We start from the raw sequence: 22198 nt of genomic DNA, 5'->3' as shown, positions 1-22198 counted from the left end.
ACTATAATTAATTTATTCTGGTAGGTTGTGTAAGGTAAGAAACATAATGATGGTAAAATTTATTAAATTTATTTCCTATTTTTTAATATTCCAACAGGTCTTTTATCCCTATTCATCAAATTCTTTGTCCCTTTTCGTTGTACCAATTTCCTTTTAACTTTAAAAGCCCTCCCTTTAATATTTGGATTAAATTCTTTTTTATCTTCTTTGTCATTAAACTTAACCTTTTTAGCTTTATCCTTTTTATTAAAAGTTTTTTGGAATGGTCTTTTAACGCCAGTTTTAAACATATCTTTATCAGGTTCTTCCCCGACTTCTTGCCTATAATATTCAGCATCATCATCCTCGTCGTTTTTCTCCGCTTCATTTTCAGTTTTTTCTTGATTTTTTTGCATGCCTTTAAGAGATTTTTCTTTGTTATCTAACTTGGCTTGTTCTTTTTTCTTTTTATTATCTTCTTGAATCCTTTTACGTTTCGCTTTTAATTTTTTCCTCGCCTCCCGTTTCTTTCTTATTTCTTCTTTTTCATCTTCCGTCTTTGAAATTAAATCATGATACAATACTTCTCCGTCAAATAAAGCATCTTCTATTTTAATTAATTGTAATGTTAATCGTGGGCCAAGCTCTGTGAGTCTTATAGCAGATTTTCCTTCTTCTACGTTTCCTCGAGCGATAATTTTTTGATTTAATGTCACGTGTAAGTTTGGGTCATCTTCGAATTCACTTTCGGATACAATCCCACCTCTAAAAATTTATGATTTAATTAAAATTCAAGAAATTTATTAAATGTTTACTTTGTTAAAAAATCTTCGATATCGTCACATTTAGCTAAATTTGGTATTTTTCCAGTGACAACTTTTTTGACCCCTTTTGAGACCCCAACGGGGGTTAATTTGATATTATAATGTCTAAAATCGATTTGTTTTGTGGTTGGGTTATAATTTAATAAAACGCATCGTCGAACTGTATTTAAATCAACCTAAAAATTAATTTTTAAAATTATTTTATAAATTTTTTTATGAATATTCTTACTTTCGTTAAATTTATAGTTGGAAACATATTTTGAAACATCGAAGCCATTAATTTCATTTGAACCCCTTCCCCACTAAAGCTGTTCATAACAATTAATGGCGAATGTTTGAATGCTTGTTCAACAACATTTTGTTTTTTTAATGATGAAACAACATCTCGAGATAAAGAAAAGTTACAAATTTTAAACGTTAGAGTTGGCCCACGGGGAAATCTCGCTATTTTTAAATACATTCCAATATCGGTGTTTGAAAAAATGCACATATGAGTTACATGTAACATTCCGGCAACGGAAACGAAATCTTTTATTGTATTTTTCTTCCTTTCCTTTAAAAAAAAATATAGTTTATTTAGTTTATAGGTATAATTCAAGAATCACCATGTCGGTTAAAAATCAACAATTTGCTCTTTAATCGACGGGAAATCGCTCAAGTAAGCCGTTACAAATAAAAAAGAAGTGCGGAAAAGTGTAAAAGTTACCGAAAATTCACTTTACGGTTTCGACGTGACGTCACTTTTTGTGGTTGGGTTAAACCCGATACTTTCTGGTTCTAGATCTAGTGTTAGTTCTAGTTTTACGCTAACACTATCACTAGAACTAACACAAGACCCAGAACTAGAATCATTTGGGTTTAGCCGTCTTGAAAGACTAAACCCGAATGTTTCTAGCTAGCTGTTGTATTAGAAATTTAACTTTTTGGGGTTGGTACTAAAAAATATTTAGAAATGTCAAATTTAAATGACAATGAAATCTCAACATTTTGTCACAGTATCAGTGTAAGTCACATTTTCAGATGTTTATCATAATTAAGCCGAGATCGCTTACGGCCGAGGCAGTTCATTGATATTACACTGATATGAAAGGCAACAATTTTTAACAATATTTATTATAGGTTAGCCGAGGTCGCTTGCGGCGGAGGCAGTCCAATGGTATTGTATTGATATGAAAGGAAACAATTTTCAACAATATTTAACATAGGTAAGCCGAGGTCGCTTGCGGCCGAGGCAGTTCATTGATATTACACTGATATGAAAGGCTACCATTTTTAAGGATATTTATTATCGATAGAGACGAATAGATCGACTGAGACTAATTTGGTATCCTACGTTAATTTTATTCATTCTGCCCTAAATGAAAACTCTCAAATCGATGCTATTTACACAGATTATTCTAAAGCTTTCGACAAGATTGACCATACAATTCTTGTTCAAAAACTCTCTTCCTTTAACATCCCAAATGGCATCGTTCACTGGATTATATCATATTTATCAGATAGAAGTCAGGCAGCCAAGGTTGGTAGCTTTCTATCCAGTTATAAGTCCATCTCTTCCGGTGTGCCTCAAGGCAGCCATCTTAGACCAACATTATTTTTAATTTATATTAATGATATTGCTTCCTGCTTTAAGTTTTCCAAATTCCTGCTGTATGCAGATGATAATAAAATATTTATTTATAATATGTTATCAAATATAACATCAAGTCTCGACTGTCTACGGCTTCAGGAAGACCTTGACCGTTTGCATGACTACTGTCTCGTCAACAAACTTCATCTTAATTACGACAAATGTCAAAAAATTGCGTTTACATGGAAACGATATCCGGTTAACTTTTATTACAGTTTTAACGGCAGAGCTATTGCGTCCACTGACAGAGTGAAGGATCTTGGTATTACTCTTGATTCCAAACTGCGATTCCACCTTCATATCGACCTTATGGTGAAAAAAGCATTACGTAACTTGGGGTTCGTTATCAGAATAAGCAGAAATTTCACCAATGTTACCTGTATAAAGTCCCTTTATATGGCATTTGTAAACAGTGTATTAAGCTATGGTTCTGTGGTGTGGAGTCTATCGTGATCGCATCGAAGCCATTCAACGTCGCTTTATTCGTCACTTGGCGTATAAATATTATCTTCCGTACTGCGATTATGACAGACGCTGTACGGTTTTCAACCTATTGCCTCTAAGGCAACGGCGGCTCTTGTCTGACCTGGTATTTCTTTTCAAAATTGTTAACGGCTTGCTGGGTGTCCCCGATCTTCGATCCGAGCTGAATTTTAATATTCCACAGCGCTTCACCCGGAATAATAACACTTTTCGTTTGCGCACATCTAATACGAATACTTATTCTAATTCGCCAATCATACGAGTTCTTAATACTTACAACCAGAGCTTCAACCATGTTTGTCTATTTGGGCTGTCATTGCGTTCGTTTAAAGATTTCGTGTTGCGCGATATTGTTTAGTTGCGAATCACTTTAATTCTGTATTAGCTGTGTAAAAACATTGTAACTACTTTTCTTTATATTTAAATGTCTTGCTTGTGTTTCTATGTGTATTGTCTCTTTATGAAATATAATGTTAGTTTCGATATTTTGTGAGGATGCTTCACTGGGGATGTTCTCCCTATTTGCGTCCCAAATTGTAATAAATAAATAAATTATAGGTTAGCCGAGGTCGCTTGCGGCCGAGGAAGTCCAATGGTATTGTATTGATATGAAAGGAAACAATTTTCAACAATATTGAACATAGGTAAGCCGAGGTCGCTCGCGGCCGAGACAGTTCATTGATATTACACTGATATGAAAGGCAACAATTTTTAACAACATTTATTATAGGTTAGCCGAGGTCGCTTGCGGCCGAGGCAGTCCAATGGTATTGTATTGATATGAAAGGAAACAATTTTCAACAATATTTAACATATGTAAGCCGAGGTCGCTTGCGGCCGAGGCAGTTCATTGATATTACACTGATATGAAAGGCAACCATTTTTAAGGATATTTATCATAATTAAGCCGAGGTCGCTTGCGGCCGAGGCAGTTCATTGATATTACACTGATATGAAAGGCAACAATTTTTAACAACATTTATTATAGGTTAGCCGAGGTCGCTTGCGGCCGAGGCAGTCCAATGGTATTGTATTGATATGAAAGGAAACAATTTTCAACAATATTTAACATATGTAAGCCGAGGTCGCTTGCGGCCGAGGCAGTCCAATGGTATTGTATTGATATGAAAGGAAACAATTTTCAATAATATTTAACATAGGTAAGCCGAGGTCGCTTCCGGCCGAGGCAGTTCATTGATATTACACTGATATGAAAGGCAACCATTTTTAAGGATATTTATCATAATTAAGCCGAGGTCGCTTGCGTCCGAGGCAATTCTTTGATATTATACTGATATGAAAGGCACCAATTTTTAAGGATGTTTATTCTAATTAAGTCGAGGTACAGGGGTGTTTTAAAACAACGTTTAAATATTTATAGGGGTACAGTCGAAAACAAGTCAAAAAGTGTTAATAAACATGGATCCGCAAATCAATCGTTTCCGAGATACACGATGATCAAATTTTTTCGGACTTTACGTTTTTCTTTTAAACTGTAACTACTACAGATTTGATACTTGGAAAATCGATACAGTATGAAACTGTCTCTTTTTGAGAGTAGTATGATGTTTTTATTGCTTCCGGAAGTGAAGATAAATACCACTATTTTTTAGAAAATTCAAAAATTTTATTTAACAATTGGTTAGATGTTTAATTCTAAACAACATTAATTACAAAACAAAATGTGTATTGCTGAAGGTTTCCGAGAGAGAACATAGTTTTTAAAGTAAATTATTAGAAAAATTGAATTGACACAATGTAATACTAATACTTTCGGTTTTTATAAGTTTCACAAAACGTACAAGGTCATAAGCTTCATCAAAACGAAGCTTTTTACTGAAGATGTTCAAAATGTCGACCTGCAATATCAATACAGTTTCTAATTCTATGTTCAAAGAAAGCCCGAACTCTTTCAAATAATTGTCCGCAATAATTACATATTAATATAATTCGTTGCCGCAAGTCTTCAAGATCGTTTATAGGTGTCGCGTATACTAAGCCTTTTAAGTAGCCCCACAAACAGAAGTCTAATGGGTTAAAATCCGGAGACGTGCAGGCTGCAACGGGACCCCCTCGACCTATCCATCTTGCTGGAAATTTTTCATTCAAATGTTTTCTAACAATACGCGTAAAGTGCGGGGGAGCTCCATCCTGCATAAACCACAAATTTAGTTTTTGATTTAACGGTAAGTTTTCCAAAAGTTGAGTAAGAGTGTATTCCAAGAAATCAAAGTATCTTGGACGGGTTAATTGTTCACAAAGCATTTCCATTGTTACGGCAGTACATAAACACCATATCAGCCATTTCAACATTTGAATACAAGACCATTGCAATCGATTTCATTTCAGGTTTCGCAAAGTCAAATTACTGGCGTTAGATTACTGGTGTGGTAATCGGAAAATTTTATAATGGAATAAATTATACCAACCGGAAGCAATGGAGACATTATACTACCCTCAAAAAGAGACAGTGTCATGCTGTATCGATTTGCCAAGTATCAAATCTGTAGTAGTTTAAAAGAAGAAAAAAGAAGAACCGTATAGTCCCAAAAAATGTTAACATTCTGTATCTTGAAAACGGTTGATTTGCAGACCCATGTTCATTAATATTTTTCGACTTGTTTTCGACTGTAGTACCACCCCTATAAATATTTAAACGTTGTTTTAAAACACCCTGTATTGATATGAAAGGCAACAATTTTTAACAATATTTAATATATGTAGGTAAGCCGAAGTCGCTTGCGGCCGAGTCAGTTCATTGATATACTGAAATGAGAGGCAACAATTTTCATATATTATACAAGATGATCGAAAATACTTGATAATACCAAACGTATTGCCTGAAATACACTAGACCTAGAATCATTTAGGTTTAGCTGTCTATAGAGCCGTGCGTCTGAGGACGCACGGCTAAACCCGATACTTTCTAGTTCTAGGTCTAATGTTAGTTCTAGTTTTACACTAGCACCATCATTAGAACTAACACAAGACCTAGAACTGGAATCATTCGGGTTTAGCCGTCTTGAGAGACGTGGAGCTAAACCCAAATGATTCTAGTTCTAGATCTAGAGTTAGTACTAGTTTTAAATGTTGTTTAGCGTTAGATTGTGGTATATTTTTCTTGAAAGAAAAGTATAACTAACACTAGACCTAGAACCAGAAACATTCGGGTTTCGCCTGACTCAAACGGGTGCTGTAATGAGATTTTATTAACATTTTATGGAACCAGTTCAAGTTGGTTACATTGGGTCATTAATTTTTAATTATCAATGTGACAATTTTTGTCTATGGATGTTTAAACACGTTCTTAGCATCGAATACAAGATCCACAATGATGAGGACATTGAACATTGATGAATTTTAATTAACTCTGAGCAATTCTCTTATTGTGGGAGGTGTACATGAAACATTTTTTTCAGGTAAATACATTTTGTGTTTTGACAATTTCTAATTGTCAATTTAAATTTCTATGTTCAAATGTTACGGTGTTACCAACTGCTACATACATATATTTCCCTACATTGTCAAAATTTATTTTATTTTTATTAAAAAAAAGGGATAAAAACGCGAATTAGTATTTAACACTCGTTTTTCAACTTGAATTCGTGCATTTCAAGCGTGTCCTACGCAACTAGTTTTTTAATATACTTTTCAGCACTTTCTTTTTATTTTAAACGTATCTTTTGATTCATTTCACATTGATTAAAAAAAATCATCGATTTTTAAGCTATATGATGATTCTTGAACTTTTCCCTTTTTTATTTTGTTGTTTTACCTTTAAGGAAGTAGCAGTAAATGGTTCCATAACCTTTCGGAAATCCTTAGTTAACTCCAGAATGTGGCCCCCTGGTAAACCTTTGTGGATAACGAACGAATGGGGCGCTTGCACAAATTCTTCCGGTTCGGTGAGCACATTTTTATTTCTTTTTACACAACGACCAACTTTATTCTTGCGTTTTCCCATTATCACAAGGTTTTATTTACAAGTTTTAAATTGAGGTTATGTTGATTTTCACGTGGTTATGTCAAAAATTGAGGATTATTTTTATTTTTTCTCATAGATGGCGTTTAAAAAAACTTAATTTTACTTAATTTTCAATTAAAAAGGTTTTTATAATCAATTTTTTGTTAAATTTAATCTTATTTTGTGTTTTTCTTATTATTTTTATAATGGTTATATTTAAAAAGAAAAGAAAATACTTTGTATTTTGGGTTGCCTAAATTTATTTAAATAACTAAATATTTCTCTTATAAAAAAGACTTTATTACCATAACATAGAATTAGCTTCGTCGTCAAATGTATAATTTAAATCATCGGGCGATACGCCATCAAATAACCATCATGCTCGATCTACGGTTTTATAATTTTGTCGAAAACTACTGCTTAAAGTATAAACATCGTTTGTATAGGCTAAAGAATTCTTTAAACTATCATCATCTTTGCAACGGTTTAACGATTTTAAAGTATTCGATTCTTCTTTGGTTTCATTTTGGTGTTTAGCGTGTTTCGATTTGTATATTTTGGTGCAAGCTAAAATCGTGCATAAAAGCACTGTGAATTCAATTAAAACTACGATTAAGCCTACACCTAAAAATATTATATATTGTTCTTTGTACCAGTGTTCTAAATGTTCGGAACAACCCTAAAATTTAGAAAACAACGAGATAAAAACAACTACAAGGGAAATTCTGGACATATGAGCGGATTTTTATGCAGAAAAGTTCAAGGATGGAAAACGAACACAAACAATGGAGGAGGGAAGAGAAGATGAGATAAAGGAAGACAGAAAAAGAGAGAAAGAAAAAGAGGAGAAGATCTAGGAAGATTCTTTACATTGATGCATCTGGGAGCAAAAATGGTACAGACCATTGTGTTAAGGGTACAATTTTCTACAACTTTTGTTGCAAGAGTTTTTCTGTATCATGCTCCGTATACCGATTTTTTTAACACTCTTCTAATTTTCATAAACTGACCGGCAAAAAACACTTAAATTTTGCCACAATTTCAAAGGTGGGTTTCTCGCGAACCACTCATTCGATTTTGATGATTCCTTTTTTGATCGAAAGGTTGATTCTTCTGTAATAATCCTGCGATAGAAATTTTTATTCGGATATTAATTTGAGCATATACGGGGTGTAAGAATGAGAAAAGCATTTTTTCTCGAAATTTGTAATACCCAGTGGGGTGCAGATGCTACAGCAGAGGGTGTTAACTGGAATCAAACGGTAGCCCAATCTTTTCTGAACATTTTGTTTTTTTATTCACTCTATTATCTTTGTTACTAACGAAGATGCAGTGTTTTAAAGCGAATGCCTGTGAAAACAAGACAAATAAGCATACAAAATCTAAGGTGGCGCGCTAGGTAGCGTATGTCAGTTGTTTCGAATAGTAAATTGACAGTTGTCAAAGATGCCGTTGTCAATAACTGATGTTGCTTGTATTATTAGTTTAATTAAAGATGGCAAAAGTCAGCGGTACGTTGCCCATACGTTGGGTATACCCCGAACAACAGTTCAGGATGCCTGGAACCGATATGTGGCAACAGGAAATTTTACTAGGTGGCAAGGTTCCGGTAGAAGACGAGTGACAACAGCAGTTGATGACCGATTTATTGTGCTAAACACTCTGAGGAATCGTAGAACGACTGGTGTAGAAAGTCGGCATCGTCTTCAAATGGTGCGTGGGGTTGACGTAAGTGAAAGAACCATTCGTCGAAGACTTGCTGAAAGTGATCTAACTGCAAGAAGACCTGCCAAAAGACAGCGGTTGCTCCAGAGATATCGGCGAGCACGTCTTCAATTTGGGCACCTACATACGAATTGGGAAATGGAACAATGGGGTAAGGTCACAGCATAAAGTAAGTAGTCTCACTTGCCTTATATGGCGTCCTCAGATTTGCTACAGCGCACACACTGCGCGCATTCATACTACGTTTGCTACCTTATGAGTACGTGATCTTTATCATCGACATAAAAGTTTGTTGCAACATTTATTTCAATGATGCGCGCAGCGGATACGCAGTAAAAAATCTACGCACACTACGTCAAACGTGCCGACACGAAGTGAGACTACTGCTTTACTTTATACTGTGGTAAGGTGCTCTTCACTGACGAGTCCCGATTTTGTCTCCGGTCACCTGATGATCGAGAGCGAGTGTGGAGACGTCGTAATGAAAGGTTTGCGACCTGAACAATTTCGGAAAGAGTACCTTTCCATGGAGGTTCGGTCATGGTATGGGCGGGTATTTTGACGGAAGCGCATACAGCGCTCATCTTTGTTGAAAATGGCACGCTAAATGCCCACTGTTATATCGAAGATATTCTGCAAGAAGCTGTCATGCCCTATTCCCATTTTATTGGCGACGGATTCATGCTAATGCATGACAATGCGCAACAGCACGTAGCACGTGTGATTAGCGAATATCTTGATGAGGTGGGTATTGAACGGATGGAGTGGCCAGCGTGCAGCCCGGACCTTAACACTATCGAACATCTTTGGGACTAACTTCAGAGACGCATTCGTCGTCGTCCTGTCCTACCGGACAACTTTCAGGAGTTACAAATTGCTCTTAAAGAAGAGTTTACCGCAATTCCTCAGGAATCAATTACGAACCTAATCAGTTCGATGCCGCGTCGACTACATGACGTTATTTTGGCTCGTGGTGGGCACACACGCTATTAATTTTCGTGTTATTATTAATTATTACATTAAATTAAATTTGTTTTCTTGTTTATTTGTCTTTGTTTTTACCGCATATTAGAACTGAGAACAGATGTTTACAATAATGAAGGACGTACGCAATTCTGTAATTCTAAGAAAATGTAAGTGCTTCTGCAAAACTGTTTCGGGTACCCAGTTTTAGTTTTCAAGGTCAGTGATTTAAGGCGCCACTTTTAACAATGATTAAAAATCTGTGTAGGCTTGTTTGGAAATTTCCGGCCATACCATCACAGAACCACCATCGAAACTTTCGCGTTTTATAATTGTGTAGTCCATAAATCTTTCATTTCAACGTCTTCATAGTCGCTCCTGACTATCGGGTGATAGTAGACAAAACCACTACTCATCCGTAAAAAGGACTACTCATTCCTCCATTGCTCGATCTCCCAATTCACATGTAAGCGCGCAGATTGAAGACGCGCCCGTCGATATCTAGGAAGCAGCCTCGGCCCTTTGGCAGCCTTCTTGCAGCTAGACTTCTAGCAAGTTTTCAGCGAATTGTTCTCTCACTGACATCAACAACACGCACCATTTGAAGACGATGCCGAGCCTCTACAGCTGTCGTTCTACGATTGCTTAGAACAATAAAACTGTCATCAGCTACTATTGTCACTCATCTTGTATTCCCAGGCTATCACTTTAAAATACTGCATCTTCGTTAGTAACAGAGATAGTAGAGTGAATAAAAAAAGAAAATGCTCAGAAAAGATTGGGCTACTGTTTAATTCCAGGTAATACCCTCTGCTGTAGCAGCTGCACCCCACAGGGTGTTACAAATTTCGAGAATAAAAGTTTTTCTCACTTTTCTCACACCGTATATGCTCAAATTAAAATCTGAATGAAAATTTCTATCGCAGGACTATTACAGAAGAATCAACCTTTCCATCAAAGAAAGAATCATCAAAATCGAATGCGCGGTTCGCGAGAAAGCCAGCTTTGAAGTTGTGGCAGAAGTTTTGGAAAGCCAGTTATTTTTGCCGGTCAGTTTATTTTTGAAAAATTCTCTACATTGATGCATCTGCGAGCAAAAGTGTTATAGACCATTGTGTTAAGGGCACCATTTGCTACAATTTTTGTTGTAAAACTTTTCTGTATCATGCTTCGGATACCGATTCTTTTTAACACTCTTCTAATTTTCATATTTTTGAAAAATTCTCCACATTGAGCATCTGGGAGCATAAATGTTACTGACCATTGTGTTAAGGGTACAATTTGCTACAACTTTTGTTGCAAAAGTTTTTCTGTATCATGCTCCGGATACTGATTTTCTTTACAATCTTCTAATTTTTTGATGGTAAGGTTCAATTAGATCCAACCGGTGTGAAAACAGCACGCCAAACATAGCAACCCGTTTTACCGAAGACATCCGAATATACGCTAAAGTCGGTTTTACACGATTATTTTTAGGTAAAATAAAAAGTATAACCCCACATAAACGAGAATGTGCTCCACGAATCTGACTAATGTAAAGTGTATCTAAAACTACCCCTTATGAAATAGAGTGGTCAGATTTTGTTGCGGTTATTTCCTACAGACGCTTTTAGCCACCCTCAAGAAAAAAAATCCTCACGTGTAAACGAGATTGTACTCCGCGGATCTGATGACTGTAAAATATACCTATAATTACTCCCTATGAGATAGCGTGCCCAGATTTTCTTATAGTCATTTCCTAAGGACGCTTTTAGCCACCCCATATACCACAGAAAGAAGATAAAAGTTTACGATGCCGATGGATAGTAGATGCGCACAAGAGACAGCGCACAACGATTAGTATATTATTATATGAGCATATAATGAGGGCTATTATTCACGAAGGTTAAGTTTATGTCACGAGCGTAGCGAGTGGCATAATTAACCTGAGTGAGTTTTATAAAACGTCGTTTTCTTTACCGAAATTAATTAATTTATGCTTAAATCATACGAAAAAAGGAATTTGTTTAGGTTTTTTTAATATCAAACATTTAGAAACTCCTAAAAAATTGAATTAAATTGACGTTTTTTGAACTTTTAACGTTTCAAATAATTATTATTAGTCTGATCAAGATGGCTACCCGTGGATAATGATTATTATTCACTCCGTGAAAAATGACTACCATTTTATTTTAGAAAACTCATTCATAAGGTATATATTATAAGATAGTCGTGGACAAAATAAGTTTATTATGGCCTGATCTGTTTGGTAATTAAACAATTCATTGTTAGTGTTTCTTAATTTCGAACAGTTCCAGGTCCATTTTATAGTATATTATTCAACAAGCGTATAATGGCGGCTGTTACCCACGAAGAAGAAGTTGCAACACGAGCGAACGAAGCGAGCGAGTGTTGTAATCTGAGTGGCCATTTCAAACATAACCTCAATATAAGAAAGCTGTCATTTCTGTTAATATTTTATTTTTTGATTAGTAGGCCGTGTCAGAACTGTGGAATAATGGCTTCATTATTCAACACTTTGTCAGTCATGGGTAATGCGTGTCATTACCCGTCAAAAATCAATTGTATAACGAATAGATAATTCAATAATTGTAGATAAAAATCTTTATCACATTTGTGAAAGAGTTCCATGTCCTCATATTTAAAGAAATCAAAATTAAAATAATTTCAGATACAATTTTAAGTAGTCAGATCAGCGGAGCACATTTGTGTTTACTTGTGGCGAATTTTTTAAGTTTGGGTGTGACTAAAACCGTCTTTAGGAAATGAGTGCAACAAAATCTGGCTACGCTATCTTGTAGAGGGTAATTTTACGTACAATTAACAGTAGTCAGATAAGCGGAGCACATTTGCGTTTACTTGTGGCGAATTTTTTTCGTTTGGGTTGGGAAAACCGTCTTTAGGAAATGAGTGCAACAAAATCTGGCCACGCTATCTTGTAGAGGGTAATTTTATGTACAATTAGCAGTAGTCAGATAAGCGGAGCACTTTTGCGTTTACTTGTGGCGAATTTTTTTCGTTTATGGGTGGCTAAAACCGTCTTTAGGAAATGGGTGCAACAAGATCAGGTCACGCTATCTTATAGAGAATAATTTTAGATACAATTAGCAGTAGTCAGATACGCGGAGCACATTCGCGTTTACTTGTGGCGAATTTCTTTCTTTAGGGGTGGCTAAAAGCGTCCTTAGGAAATGACTACAAGAAAATCCGGGCACGCTATCTCATAGGAAGTAATTATAGGTATATTTTACAGTCATCAGATCCGCGGAGTACAATCTCGTTTACACGTGAAGTTTTTTTTTCTTGGGGGTGGTAAAAACGTCTTTAAGAAATGACCGCAACAAAATCTGACCACTCTATTTCATAAGGGGTAGTTTTAGATACACTTTACAGTAGTTAGATTCGCGGAGCACATTCTCGTTTATGTGGGGTTATACTTTTTATTTTACCTAAAAATAATCTCGGATGTCTTCGGTAAAACGGGCTGCTATGATTGGCGTGCTGTTTTCACACCGGTTTAGATCCATCCTTTTAATTTTCATATTTTTGAAAAATTCTCTACATTGATGCATCTGGGAGCAAAAATGTTGTAGACCATTGTGTTAAGGGTACAATTTGCTACAACTTTTGTCGTAAAAGTTTTTCTGTATCATGCTCCGGATGCCGACTTTTTTTAACACTTTTCTAATTTTCATATTTTTGAAAAATTCTCCACATTGATGCATCTGGGAGCAAAAATGTTATTGACCATTGTGTTAAGGGTATAATTTGCTACAACTTTTGTAGTAAAAGTTTTTCTGTATCATGCGTCGTATACCGATTTTTTTTAACAGTCTTCTAATTTTCTAGATATAAAGGAATTAGCCAGGAACCGGAGGGAGTCGCAGAAGATAATTTTGACGAAGAAATTTTTTACTTACCGGAAAATGTCGGAATCCTTGTTGTAAATCTTTATCTAAAAATTGACACAAAGTACCGTTAAGTGGTTTCGGATTTAAATACGCGTAAATATTTTCAGTATTTTCCAATTTACAACATGTTAATGGAACGTTTAACGATGGTCCTAATGATTGTAATCTCCAAACTGAAGTTTCATATTCAATCGACGATTGAATTCCACAACATTTAAACTAAAAGTGTTTATTATTTAATAACATTTATTAATAATTATCGTCTTACTAATGTTTGAGCTAAATCGATCGCTGCGGTAAATTGTTCTTGTCCAGCAACGCCATAACTTCTTTGTAACGATTTTGTAAGTTCTTCCGGGATCATTCCCAAGCCTAAACATTGAGGCCATGCCCAAGCTATGGCATAGATTCCACATTCTCCAACCAAGACGACGATAATAAACAGAAAGTACTAATAATGAAAGAAGAGAAAATAATGATGAGAGAAAATGATCTAATGAGGTTAAAAAAAATTGTTTATTTACCACGGTTAAAATTGAATAGCTGATTAAACACGAAGCCCAACATCCCAACAGACCAGTTCCTGATAATATTAAACCCAAAACGACTAATCCTAGTCCTAAATAGTAAAGTAAAGGGTGTGATAATGTTGTTAACGTTCCGCTTGATAAAAGTCGTGAAAGTAAAACTCTTTCAGGGTCGAATAAAACTAATAGTCCTCCTGATATTAATGTACAACCACATGCCTAAAACAAATTATCAAGTTATTAACTCTTTATATTATTATTATAACAACCTCCGCATTAGAGTTAATTAGCAAGTCTTGGAGCGACCCAAATCTAAAGGAATTCAAATTTTAAAATAAAGCGTGTAATTTGGGTTGCCTAAACTTTTATTGCAAGAAATATAATCAATAAGCACCCAAACAGGTGAAAATGTGGTACGAAATTTTACCCAGTGCAGGAATTATTTTAGTGGCGATGACTTTCCCGCATGCCTCTGCTTATATCATCAACAAATTAGCACTTGGTAACATGTACAGAAGAAGTATGTTAACTATAACTGATAGATATAATTACACAAGAGATAAAAGACTTGGGGATGGAAATCCATATAAAATTGTGGGATTAGAAGCTGTTCCAAATTAATGTTAAGTTTATTCATTTTCATTGAAATAATAAAATAATAAGTAGGTAAAAAGTCTTTTAATCATAATAAATGTAGAAAAAGAAAAAGTTCATTGACATAACTGAGCTAAATTTAAAATTCAAAGAATCAACAGCTTGGAAAGTTCCTTTTTTATTCGTTCCGCATTTCAATCAAATTTTTAATTCGTTTTCACTTCTTTTCCAAGACCCAATATCGCCAAACAAACAAAAAATAACTCACCAATAACAAAAAATTAAAAAACGCTAACAATCCTTTACTAAATCCAAGCGAAACGCGCACCATTTTTAACTCAAAAACAACTTTAAAATCACCACAGAACAAATTTTCAACTCAAATTTGAAACGCTTCTTACTACACCTTGTTTTTTCGAAGGATTTATGCATGATCAAACCATGACCATTATGTTTTCTAATTTTTTAAATTGTTTTCTTTCGTAATCTTGTAGAGATATTTTTTAGTACCATCCGCGCTTGGTACAAAAAGAAGAATGTAATGAAACAAATAAAAGAGGAGCACCGCAGGCCGGAAGGAAGTGCCAATTAGCGAAGCATGGAGGTGCCCCTCCTCCGTGACCCCTTCGGATGCGTGGACGTATTTACTACGAGAGTGGAAAGTATATACATTTGAAGAATTATGTGTATACCAATACTATGATAATGGTACAGAAAAACGATTCCCACGCAGTTTAGAAACAAAGGAAACCAATAAAACGCCGTTTTGTGCTTTTTTGTTAGATTTAGATTATTAAAAATTATAAAGATAAGAGTAATTAGAATATAATTATAAGATTAATTAAGAAAAAAATGTTAACTGTATTAATTACGGTTTAGTCGCACTTCTTTCAAGGCGGCTACACCACAATGATTCTCATTCTAGGTCTTGTGTTAGTTCAAGTAATAGTGCTAGTACAAAACTAGAACTAATACTAGACTTAGAACTAGAAAAATTCGGGTTTAGCCGCACGTTTTTCAAGACGGCTAAATCTAAATGATTCTAGTTCTACTATACAATCTAATATATTTACTTTTCTAATACGGATATTTAACCTTTCAACTACTTCAATAAAAATATACAATAATCTTGCGCTGAATAACAATTAAAACCAGAACTAACACTAGACCTAGAACTAGAAACATTTTGCTAAACCCGATTGTTTCTAGTTCTAGGTCTAGTGTTAGTTCTAGTTTTACACTAGCACTATCACTAGAACTAACACAAGACCTAGAACTAGAATCATTCGGGTTTAGCCGTCTTGAAAGACGTGCGGCTAAACCCGAATGTTCCTAGTTCTAGGTCTAGTGTTAGTTCCAGTTGTACACTAGCATTGTTACTATGTAGAACTAACACTATACCTAGAACTAGAATCGTTCGCGTTTAGCCGTCTTTAGAGACGTGCGGCTAAATCCAAATGATTCTAGTTCTAGGTATAGTGTTAGTTCTAGTTTTACACTAAAACTATCACTAGAACTAACACAAGACCTATAACTAGAATCATTCGGGTTTAGCCGTCTTGAAAGACGTGCGGCTAAACCCGAATGTTTCTAGTTCTAGGTCTAGTGTTAGTTCCAGTTGTACACTAGCACTGTTACTATGTAGAACTAACACTATACCTAGAACTAGAATCGTTCGGGTTTAGCCGTCTTTAGAGACGTGCGGCTAAATCCAAATGATTCTAGTTCTAGGTATAGTGTTAGTTCTAGTTTTACACTAAAGCTATCACTAGAACTAACACAAGACCTATAACTAGAATCATTCGGGTTTAGCCATTTTGAAAGACGTGCGGCTAAACCCGAATGTTTCTAGTTCTAGGTCTAGTGTTAGTTCCAGTTGTACACTAGCACTGTTACTATGTAGAACTAACACTATACCTAGAACTAGAATCGTTTGCCTTTAGCAGTCTTTAGAGACGTGCGGCTAAACCCAAATGATTTTAGTTCTAGGTATAGTGTTAGTTCTAGTTTTACACTAAAACTATCACTAGAACTAACACAAGATCTATAACTAGATTCATTCGGGTATAGCCGTCTTGAAAGACGTGCGGCTAAACCCGAATGTTTCTAGTTCTAGGTCTAGTGTTTGATCCAGTTGTACACTAGCACTGTTACTATGTAGAACTAACACTATACCTAGAACTAGAATCGTTCGGGTTTAGCCGTCTTTAGAGACGTGCGGCTAAACCCAAATGATTCTAGTTCTAGGTATAGTGTTAGTTCTAGTTTTACACTAAAACTATCACTAGAACTAACACAAGACCTATAACTAGAATCATTCGGGTTTAGCCGTCTTGAAAGACGTGCGGCTAAACCCGAATGTTTCTAGTTCTAGGTCTAGTGTTAGTTCTAGTTTTACACTAGCACTGTTACTATGTAGAACTAACACTATACCTAGAACTAGAATCGTTCGGGTTTAGCCGTCTTTAAATACGTGCAGCAAAACCTACATGATTCTAGTTCTAGGTATAGTGTTAGTTCTAGTTTTACACTAGCACTATCACTAGAACTAACACAAGACCTAGAACTAGAATCATTTGGATTTAGCCGTGCGTATCTTAAGACGGCCGAAAACTTAAGGTTGTCATAAGGATACCTTTTTCCAAGCAAAACTTTTTCTTTCCAAAACTACCCAATGCCTGTACTATTAAGCTATGTTGCATTCTATGTGGGACAGTGCAGGTTTATGGTTACTACATTCGGATATTGCGAGTTATATGAAATTATTGACTTAAATGGTACAGTAATACTTAAAGAGTGCTTTAGAAAATTTCTAAAATATAAAGAAATCTCTAATGCCTCTTCAAAGCATCTTGCAGCTGTATTAAACATTATTAAGACTTTGTACGGGTACAATTCACTTCTTATTCCGTATTTTTCATTCTGAATAACAACAATAATACTATTTAATTGTAAAATTTAAAAATTATCTTAATTTTGACACATTGTAATTTGGGTTGCCTATATAATACTTGTTATTTTAATTTAAAATTGAATTAATTACTCATTTCTATCATGTTGTATTTAAAATTAAGTCTCCTTTATTGATTATTTCATTAAAATAACATTTAAAAAATGTTTTATTAATAATTATTTTATAAATCAATTCGTTGTCGTGTTGGTTGCCTACAACAAAACTACTCTTCATAAAATTTTAATTTTATATTTATTTAATTAAATATATTTAATTATATATTTTATTATTAAAAAATTGTTTTTATATGTTTTATAAATATATTGTCTCATTTAAATTATTAATTGTGTGAATATTTCAAATTTTATTTAATCAATTTATTTTATAACGATTAATAAATTAAATTAGATTCATCAGTATTGTTTTATTTGAATTATTTTATTATTAATGTTGATAAAGTGGGATTTTTATGTTTTATATCAACGTTATAAAAATATAAGTTATTAATAATTAAATAAATTAATTATTAAAATATATTCAAATAATTTTTTGAATGAAGTGCGTCTTTTATTAAAGAGATGTCGCTAGTAATACTCCAACATAACCTTCAATTTTAATCCTTAATAGAAAACAATCCCAAATAATATTATTTTCATAATTTTATTGATAATAATCTCATTTTTATTATAACAATTAAAATGATTGTTGATTTAGATTGAAAAACGAAATAAAATCAATTTCTAAAATAAATCAATTTTCCAAATCGGGTTTTTAATTCGTTCACTCTCGGTTTTCTTCGTAACTACACACGCGACAACTGTTTCGCTCTTCATTCCTAAGCAAGCGCCGGACCGATCTCGACTAAAATGGCCGCTCCGTTCTCCGTCTTCTCAACAACCAGCGAAAGTTAAAAAAAATTAAACACTTTCGGTTAGTGATTGTGCAAAAACTCGTAACAAGTGTGTGTTTCCGTTTCTAAACTTCCGTTAACGGCATTTACAAACGCAAAATCGGCTTGTTAACCGGTCAATTTTAACAGTGGCGGCCCCCTGAAGACTTTTTTGGAGGTTATGTCGACAACCTGTTAGTTTAGTTTGACTTCGGTTTCAAATCGATGGCACCGTCCTTTACCGAATCGCGGCGACGTAAAATGCACATGGACATCAGTGGCGGTACGCGGTGGCAGTGACCGTTTGCCAACCCGCGGGGGTGAGAAATGTAATTGGCGATTGCCCCGTTGTGTGTTGGACATCCTGGATCGAAGTTGCTTAAGCACAGGGGGGTGTCTCGAGGGTGTCGGGAGTGCGCCCCCACAACCCCCGGTGCTGTCGCCGCGTCATCATCATCCTGGAGAAGTAATACCACCTAAAAGACAAGCAGTTGTCGACAGGTGAGTTTCAACAACATCAAAAAATAATTATATTTATAAATAAAACATTATTTAAATAATTTTTGATAAGTATTTTGGTACGTCTATGGTTTGTTGTTGTTTGTTTGGACGCGTTGAGACGCGGTCGGCGTTTGTTTTGATGGCAGAGTGGGGATATTTGACAACATAACCTCGAATTGCGCAACCGTTTTTTTATTTCAGTTTTTTTTTCTGATTCGTTTCAAAAACTGGTTGTGTGTTCGTAGAAATTGCTTAGAAACTGGTAATAATTCTTTTTTTTTATTTATCTCCAATATGTTATAAAACATGGTGTTAACATTTAAATATTTTAGTTTAACCGACGTGAAATAGAGCTGTTATTTCATGCTTTAAAATATAATAAATGTTATACACAAAACAGTGTAATACTCATATTAATGATTTTACGGTGATTTTAAGTGATAACATCGATATGGAGTATTTTTAGAATGGTGTAAGTATTAATAAACTCCACAGGTGGGTTTCATTTACTTAAATTATTCGTTGGTTATTTCTAACCATACTTATTTAACTTTTTTATTATTACATTAATAAATCGTGCGATATATTACATTCACATAATTGGTCATTTAAAAAATTCATTTCATTTCAAGATGATGTCAAATTCATTGCGATGGAAACTTATAGAATTGTGTTCAAGTAGAAGGTAAGGATGTCTTAATCAAGTTATCCCATAATACACATAGTGGACCAAACAGTACATTAAGTTACCCCTAAGCTCGGATAATAACCATTTTTCAAGCTGAAGTTCTTGCCATAAACTTTTGCACCATTTTGAATCTAGAAAAGGCATAGAAAGATGCATCGATAAATATTTTCACGTGTGAATCTGCACTGGCCAAAGAACGCTTAAAACGAGATTGAAGACCCCAACCCAGCTATAGCCTACAAAAAAGTTACTTAAAATGGGTAAATAATATATGGCAGCCCTCAAAGGTAGCATTGCGCTGGAAAGAACTTCCAGGATACAGAGAGGCGAAAAGTCACAAAAGATAACCAAAGAGGTTTTGTGCTTCAGCAAAGGCGACCTAAGGTCGATCTTAGATTTCCTGATTACGAAAATGCCACCTCTTCAATATTGGACAAGCTGAGGATCAAACCAGGGTTCGTCCAATTTAAATCACTCGATTTAAAACACGATTTTAATCAATGATTTAAATGAAGTAATTTTTTTATATTAATCAATAGTTTAAATCAAAAGAAAAATGAAAATAAATATATTCTTATACAGGGTGTCTCAGCGAGACCGGTCATTAGGCGTTTCTGGGGTTCTGGCCAAACAAAAAATTTGAGAATGCAGACATAAGTATTATCAATTACGTTCTCTTCATCTAAAATATTTTCAGATTTCTAGCACTTCCGGTTATACCGGAAGTCGCCACATACTTTATTTTTTTAAATGGAACATCCTGTATATTTTTACATATTTGGATTTGTCTGTTTTGAAGGTTTAGAAATAACTTTCCTTTTTGCAATTTGATTCGGCCGTTCTCGAGTTATTCGATTTTTTCTAGAAAAATCTACTCCAGCGGACATTTGTTAAAAAAATCATAGAACACTCAATTTTTGAGATATCAATTTAGGATTCAGAACATGCTTAAGCAACATGATGGAGTATGTTTTGGTGCCAAGAACGGCTGTCTAGATCGTTTGGTCACTTTACTATGACACGTTAACTTTTCGAAATTTGGAAGCACCATAACTTCATTTTTTTAAATGGCACCCCCCATATTTTATTACTTAGTCGTCTTCGGCGTCTCATTTTACATCTTTTTTATTCCATATGTCCTATGCCCAACATTAATAGTTTGAGAAATAATTAGGGTGTTTTGAAAAATGCTCACATATCATATCGATATTAACCTAGTGTGCCATGGAAAACAAATGTTTAATGACTTATTGATAAACGTCAAAGTCTGATTTACGTTGTTTGATGCTTGTGAGTCTAAAACCAGTTAAAATGGATATTAATAACGTAAATAATGTTTATACAAATGAAGAAATCCATAATTTATTTTTTGTGCACGAAAAGTGCGACAAAGTTCTTAGTAGAACTTGCAGAATGTTTAATGAAAATTATCCACATTTATCTCCGATGACAAAAGGTAAATTTAGAAGAATAGAAGCAAATTTTTTGCATTTTGGACGAATTAATAACGTGTTAAACTGACCAAAAAATGTAGTAGATAATGCAACGGAAGAGGTGAATACCTTGCCTTATTTCGAGCCCAGTCCCAACACCTCAATTCGAGCTGCCAAAGAAGATCTGGGAATCATACTACGAACTTTGTCGCGCTTTTCATGCATAAAAAATAAATTAAGAATTTCTTGATTTGTGTAAATATTACTTTCGTTATTGTTATCGATTTTAACTCGTTTCAGTACTAATATTCAGGGACATAACAGATAATTATTAGCTCACATGCATCAAGTGACGTAAACAAGTGAGTCTTTGACAAGAACTCATTGAGAAGGCTTGTTTTTCATGGCACACTAGGCTAAATATCCATATGATATGTGTGCATTTTTCAAAAAACCCTAATCCTATCTCCCAAACTATTAATATTAGGTATGGGACATATGGGATATAAAAGATGTAGAATGAGACACCGAAGACTACTAAGAAATAAAATATGGGGGGTGCCATTTAAAAAAATGAAGTTATGGTACTTCCAAATTTTGAAAAGTTAACGTGCCATAGTAAAGTAACCAAACGTTCTAGACAGCAGTTCTCAGCACCAAAACATACTCCATCATGTTGCTTAAGCATGTTCTCAATCCTAAATTGATATCCTAAAAATCGAGTGTTCTCTGATTTTTTGAACAAATGTCTGCTGGAGCAGATTTTTCTAGAAAAATTCGAATAACTCGAGAACGGCCGAATCAAATTGCAAAACATAAAGTTATTCATAAACCTTGAAAACAGACAAATCCAAATATGTAACAATATACAGGGTGTTCCATTTAAAAAAATAAAGTTGGTGGCGACTTCCGGTATAACCGGAAGTGCAAGAAATCTGAAAATATTTTAGACGAAGAGATCGTAATTGATAATACTTAAGTCTGAATTCTCAAATTTTTATTTTCGCCAGAACCCCAGAAACGTCTAATGACCGGTCTCGCTGAGACACCCTGTATATAAAAACTGGTAAAGCAGGCAACTAAAAACTAAGACAAACAAAAACAATATACAGGATGTTTAGAAATTAGACACGT

The 22198-nt window shown here is 34.6% G+C and overlaps 4 protein-coding genes across 5 annotated transcripts in view; 2 read left to right on the top strand and 2 right to left on the bottom strand.

The window, feature by feature from the left end:
* Nucleotides 1-47: 47 nt before the first annotated feature.
* Nucleotides 48-6959, bottom strand: LOC111413450 (Brix domain-containing protein peter pan). The gene is made up of 4 exons (XM_023044430.2): nucleotides 6692-6959; nucleotides 1033-1356; nucleotides 795-979; nucleotides 48-744 (listed from the first exon to the last, which is right to left on the bottom strand). The coding sequence occupies exons 1-4, from the start codon at nucleotides 6878-6880 to the stop codon at nucleotides 69-71; spliced, it is 1374 nt and encodes a 457-aa protein (XP_022900198.2). The 5' UTR covers nucleotides 6881-6959; the 3' UTR covers nucleotides 48-68.
* A 199-nt stretch (nucleotides 6960-7158) lies between these two features.
* Nucleotides 7159-15121, bottom strand: LOC111413451 (Tetraspanin 68C). Its single transcript, XM_023044431.2, has 5 exons — nucleotides 14869-15121; nucleotides 14004-14225; nucleotides 13748-13930; nucleotides 13489-13698; nucleotides 7159-7559 (listed from the first exon to the last, which is right to left on the bottom strand). The coding sequence occupies exons 1-5, from the start codon at nucleotides 14929-14931 to the stop codon at nucleotides 7257-7259; spliced, it is 981 nt and encodes a 326-aa protein (XP_022900199.1). The 5' UTR covers nucleotides 14932-15121; the 3' UTR covers nucleotides 7159-7256.
* Nucleotides 14400-14668, top strand: LOC111413452 (NADH dehydrogenase (ubiquinone) MWFE subunit). The gene has a single exon (XM_023044432.2). The coding sequence runs from the start codon at nucleotides 14415-14417 to the stop codon at nucleotides 14625-14627; it is 213 nt and encodes a 70-aa protein (XP_022900200.1). The 5' UTR covers nucleotides 14400-14414; the 3' UTR covers nucleotides 14628-14668.
* Nucleotides 15122-18641: 3520 nt separating the features above from the next.
* Nucleotides 18642-22198, top strand: part of LOC111413460 (neurogenic protein mastermind) — a 75983-nt gene continuing 72426 nt past the window's right edge. The window contains exon 1 of one of the 2 annotated variants that reach the window (XM_023044442.2): nucleotides 18642-18943. The gene's annotated coding sequence lies outside the window, so the exon portion shown is untranslated. The remainder of the gene's footprint in view (nucleotides 18944-22198) is intronic. The other variant, XM_071195157.1, reaches the window with a different exon arrangement.

The sequence above is a fragment of the Onthophagus taurus genome, chromosome 3 (assembly GCF_036711975.1).
Source record: "Onthophagus taurus isolate NC chromosome 3, IU_Otau_3.0, whole genome shotgun sequence".
NCBI lineage: Eukaryota > Metazoa > Arthropoda > Insecta > Coleoptera > Scarabaeidae > Onthophagus > Onthophagus taurus.
Note: the sequence above shows the minus strand (reverse complement) of the source record. Positions and strands in the feature narration are given on the sequence as shown.

Coding starts and splice junctions, on each gene's coding strand:
- LOC111413450 (XM_023044430.2), bottom strand. CDS start 6,880: ATGGGAAAACGCAAGAATAAAGTTGGTCGTTGTGTAAAAAGAAATAAA. Junction 1,357..6,691: donor TTACTGCTACTTCCTTAAAG/GTAAAACAACAA, acceptor TTTTTTTTAAAG/GAAAGGAAGAAAAATACAAT. Junction 980..1,032: donor CAACTATAAATTTAACGAAA/GTAAGAATATTC, acceptor ATTAATTTTTAG/GTTGATTTAAATACAGTTCG.
- LOC111413451 (XM_023044431.2), bottom strand. CDS start 14,931: ATGGTGCGCGTTTCGCTTGGATTTAGTAAAGGATTGTTAGCGTTTTTT. Junction 13,699..13,747: donor TCGATTTAGCTCAAACATTA/GTAAGACGATAA, acceptor AAACACTTTTAG/TTTAAATGTTGTGGAATTCA. Junction 7,560..13,488: donor AAGGATTCCGACATTTTCCG/GTAAGTAAAAAA, acceptor TCTAAATTTTAG/GGTTGTTCCGAACATTTAGA.
- LOC111413452 (XM_023044432.2), top strand. CDS start 14,415: ATGTGGTACGAAATTTTACCCAGTGCAGGAATTATTTTAGTGGCGATG.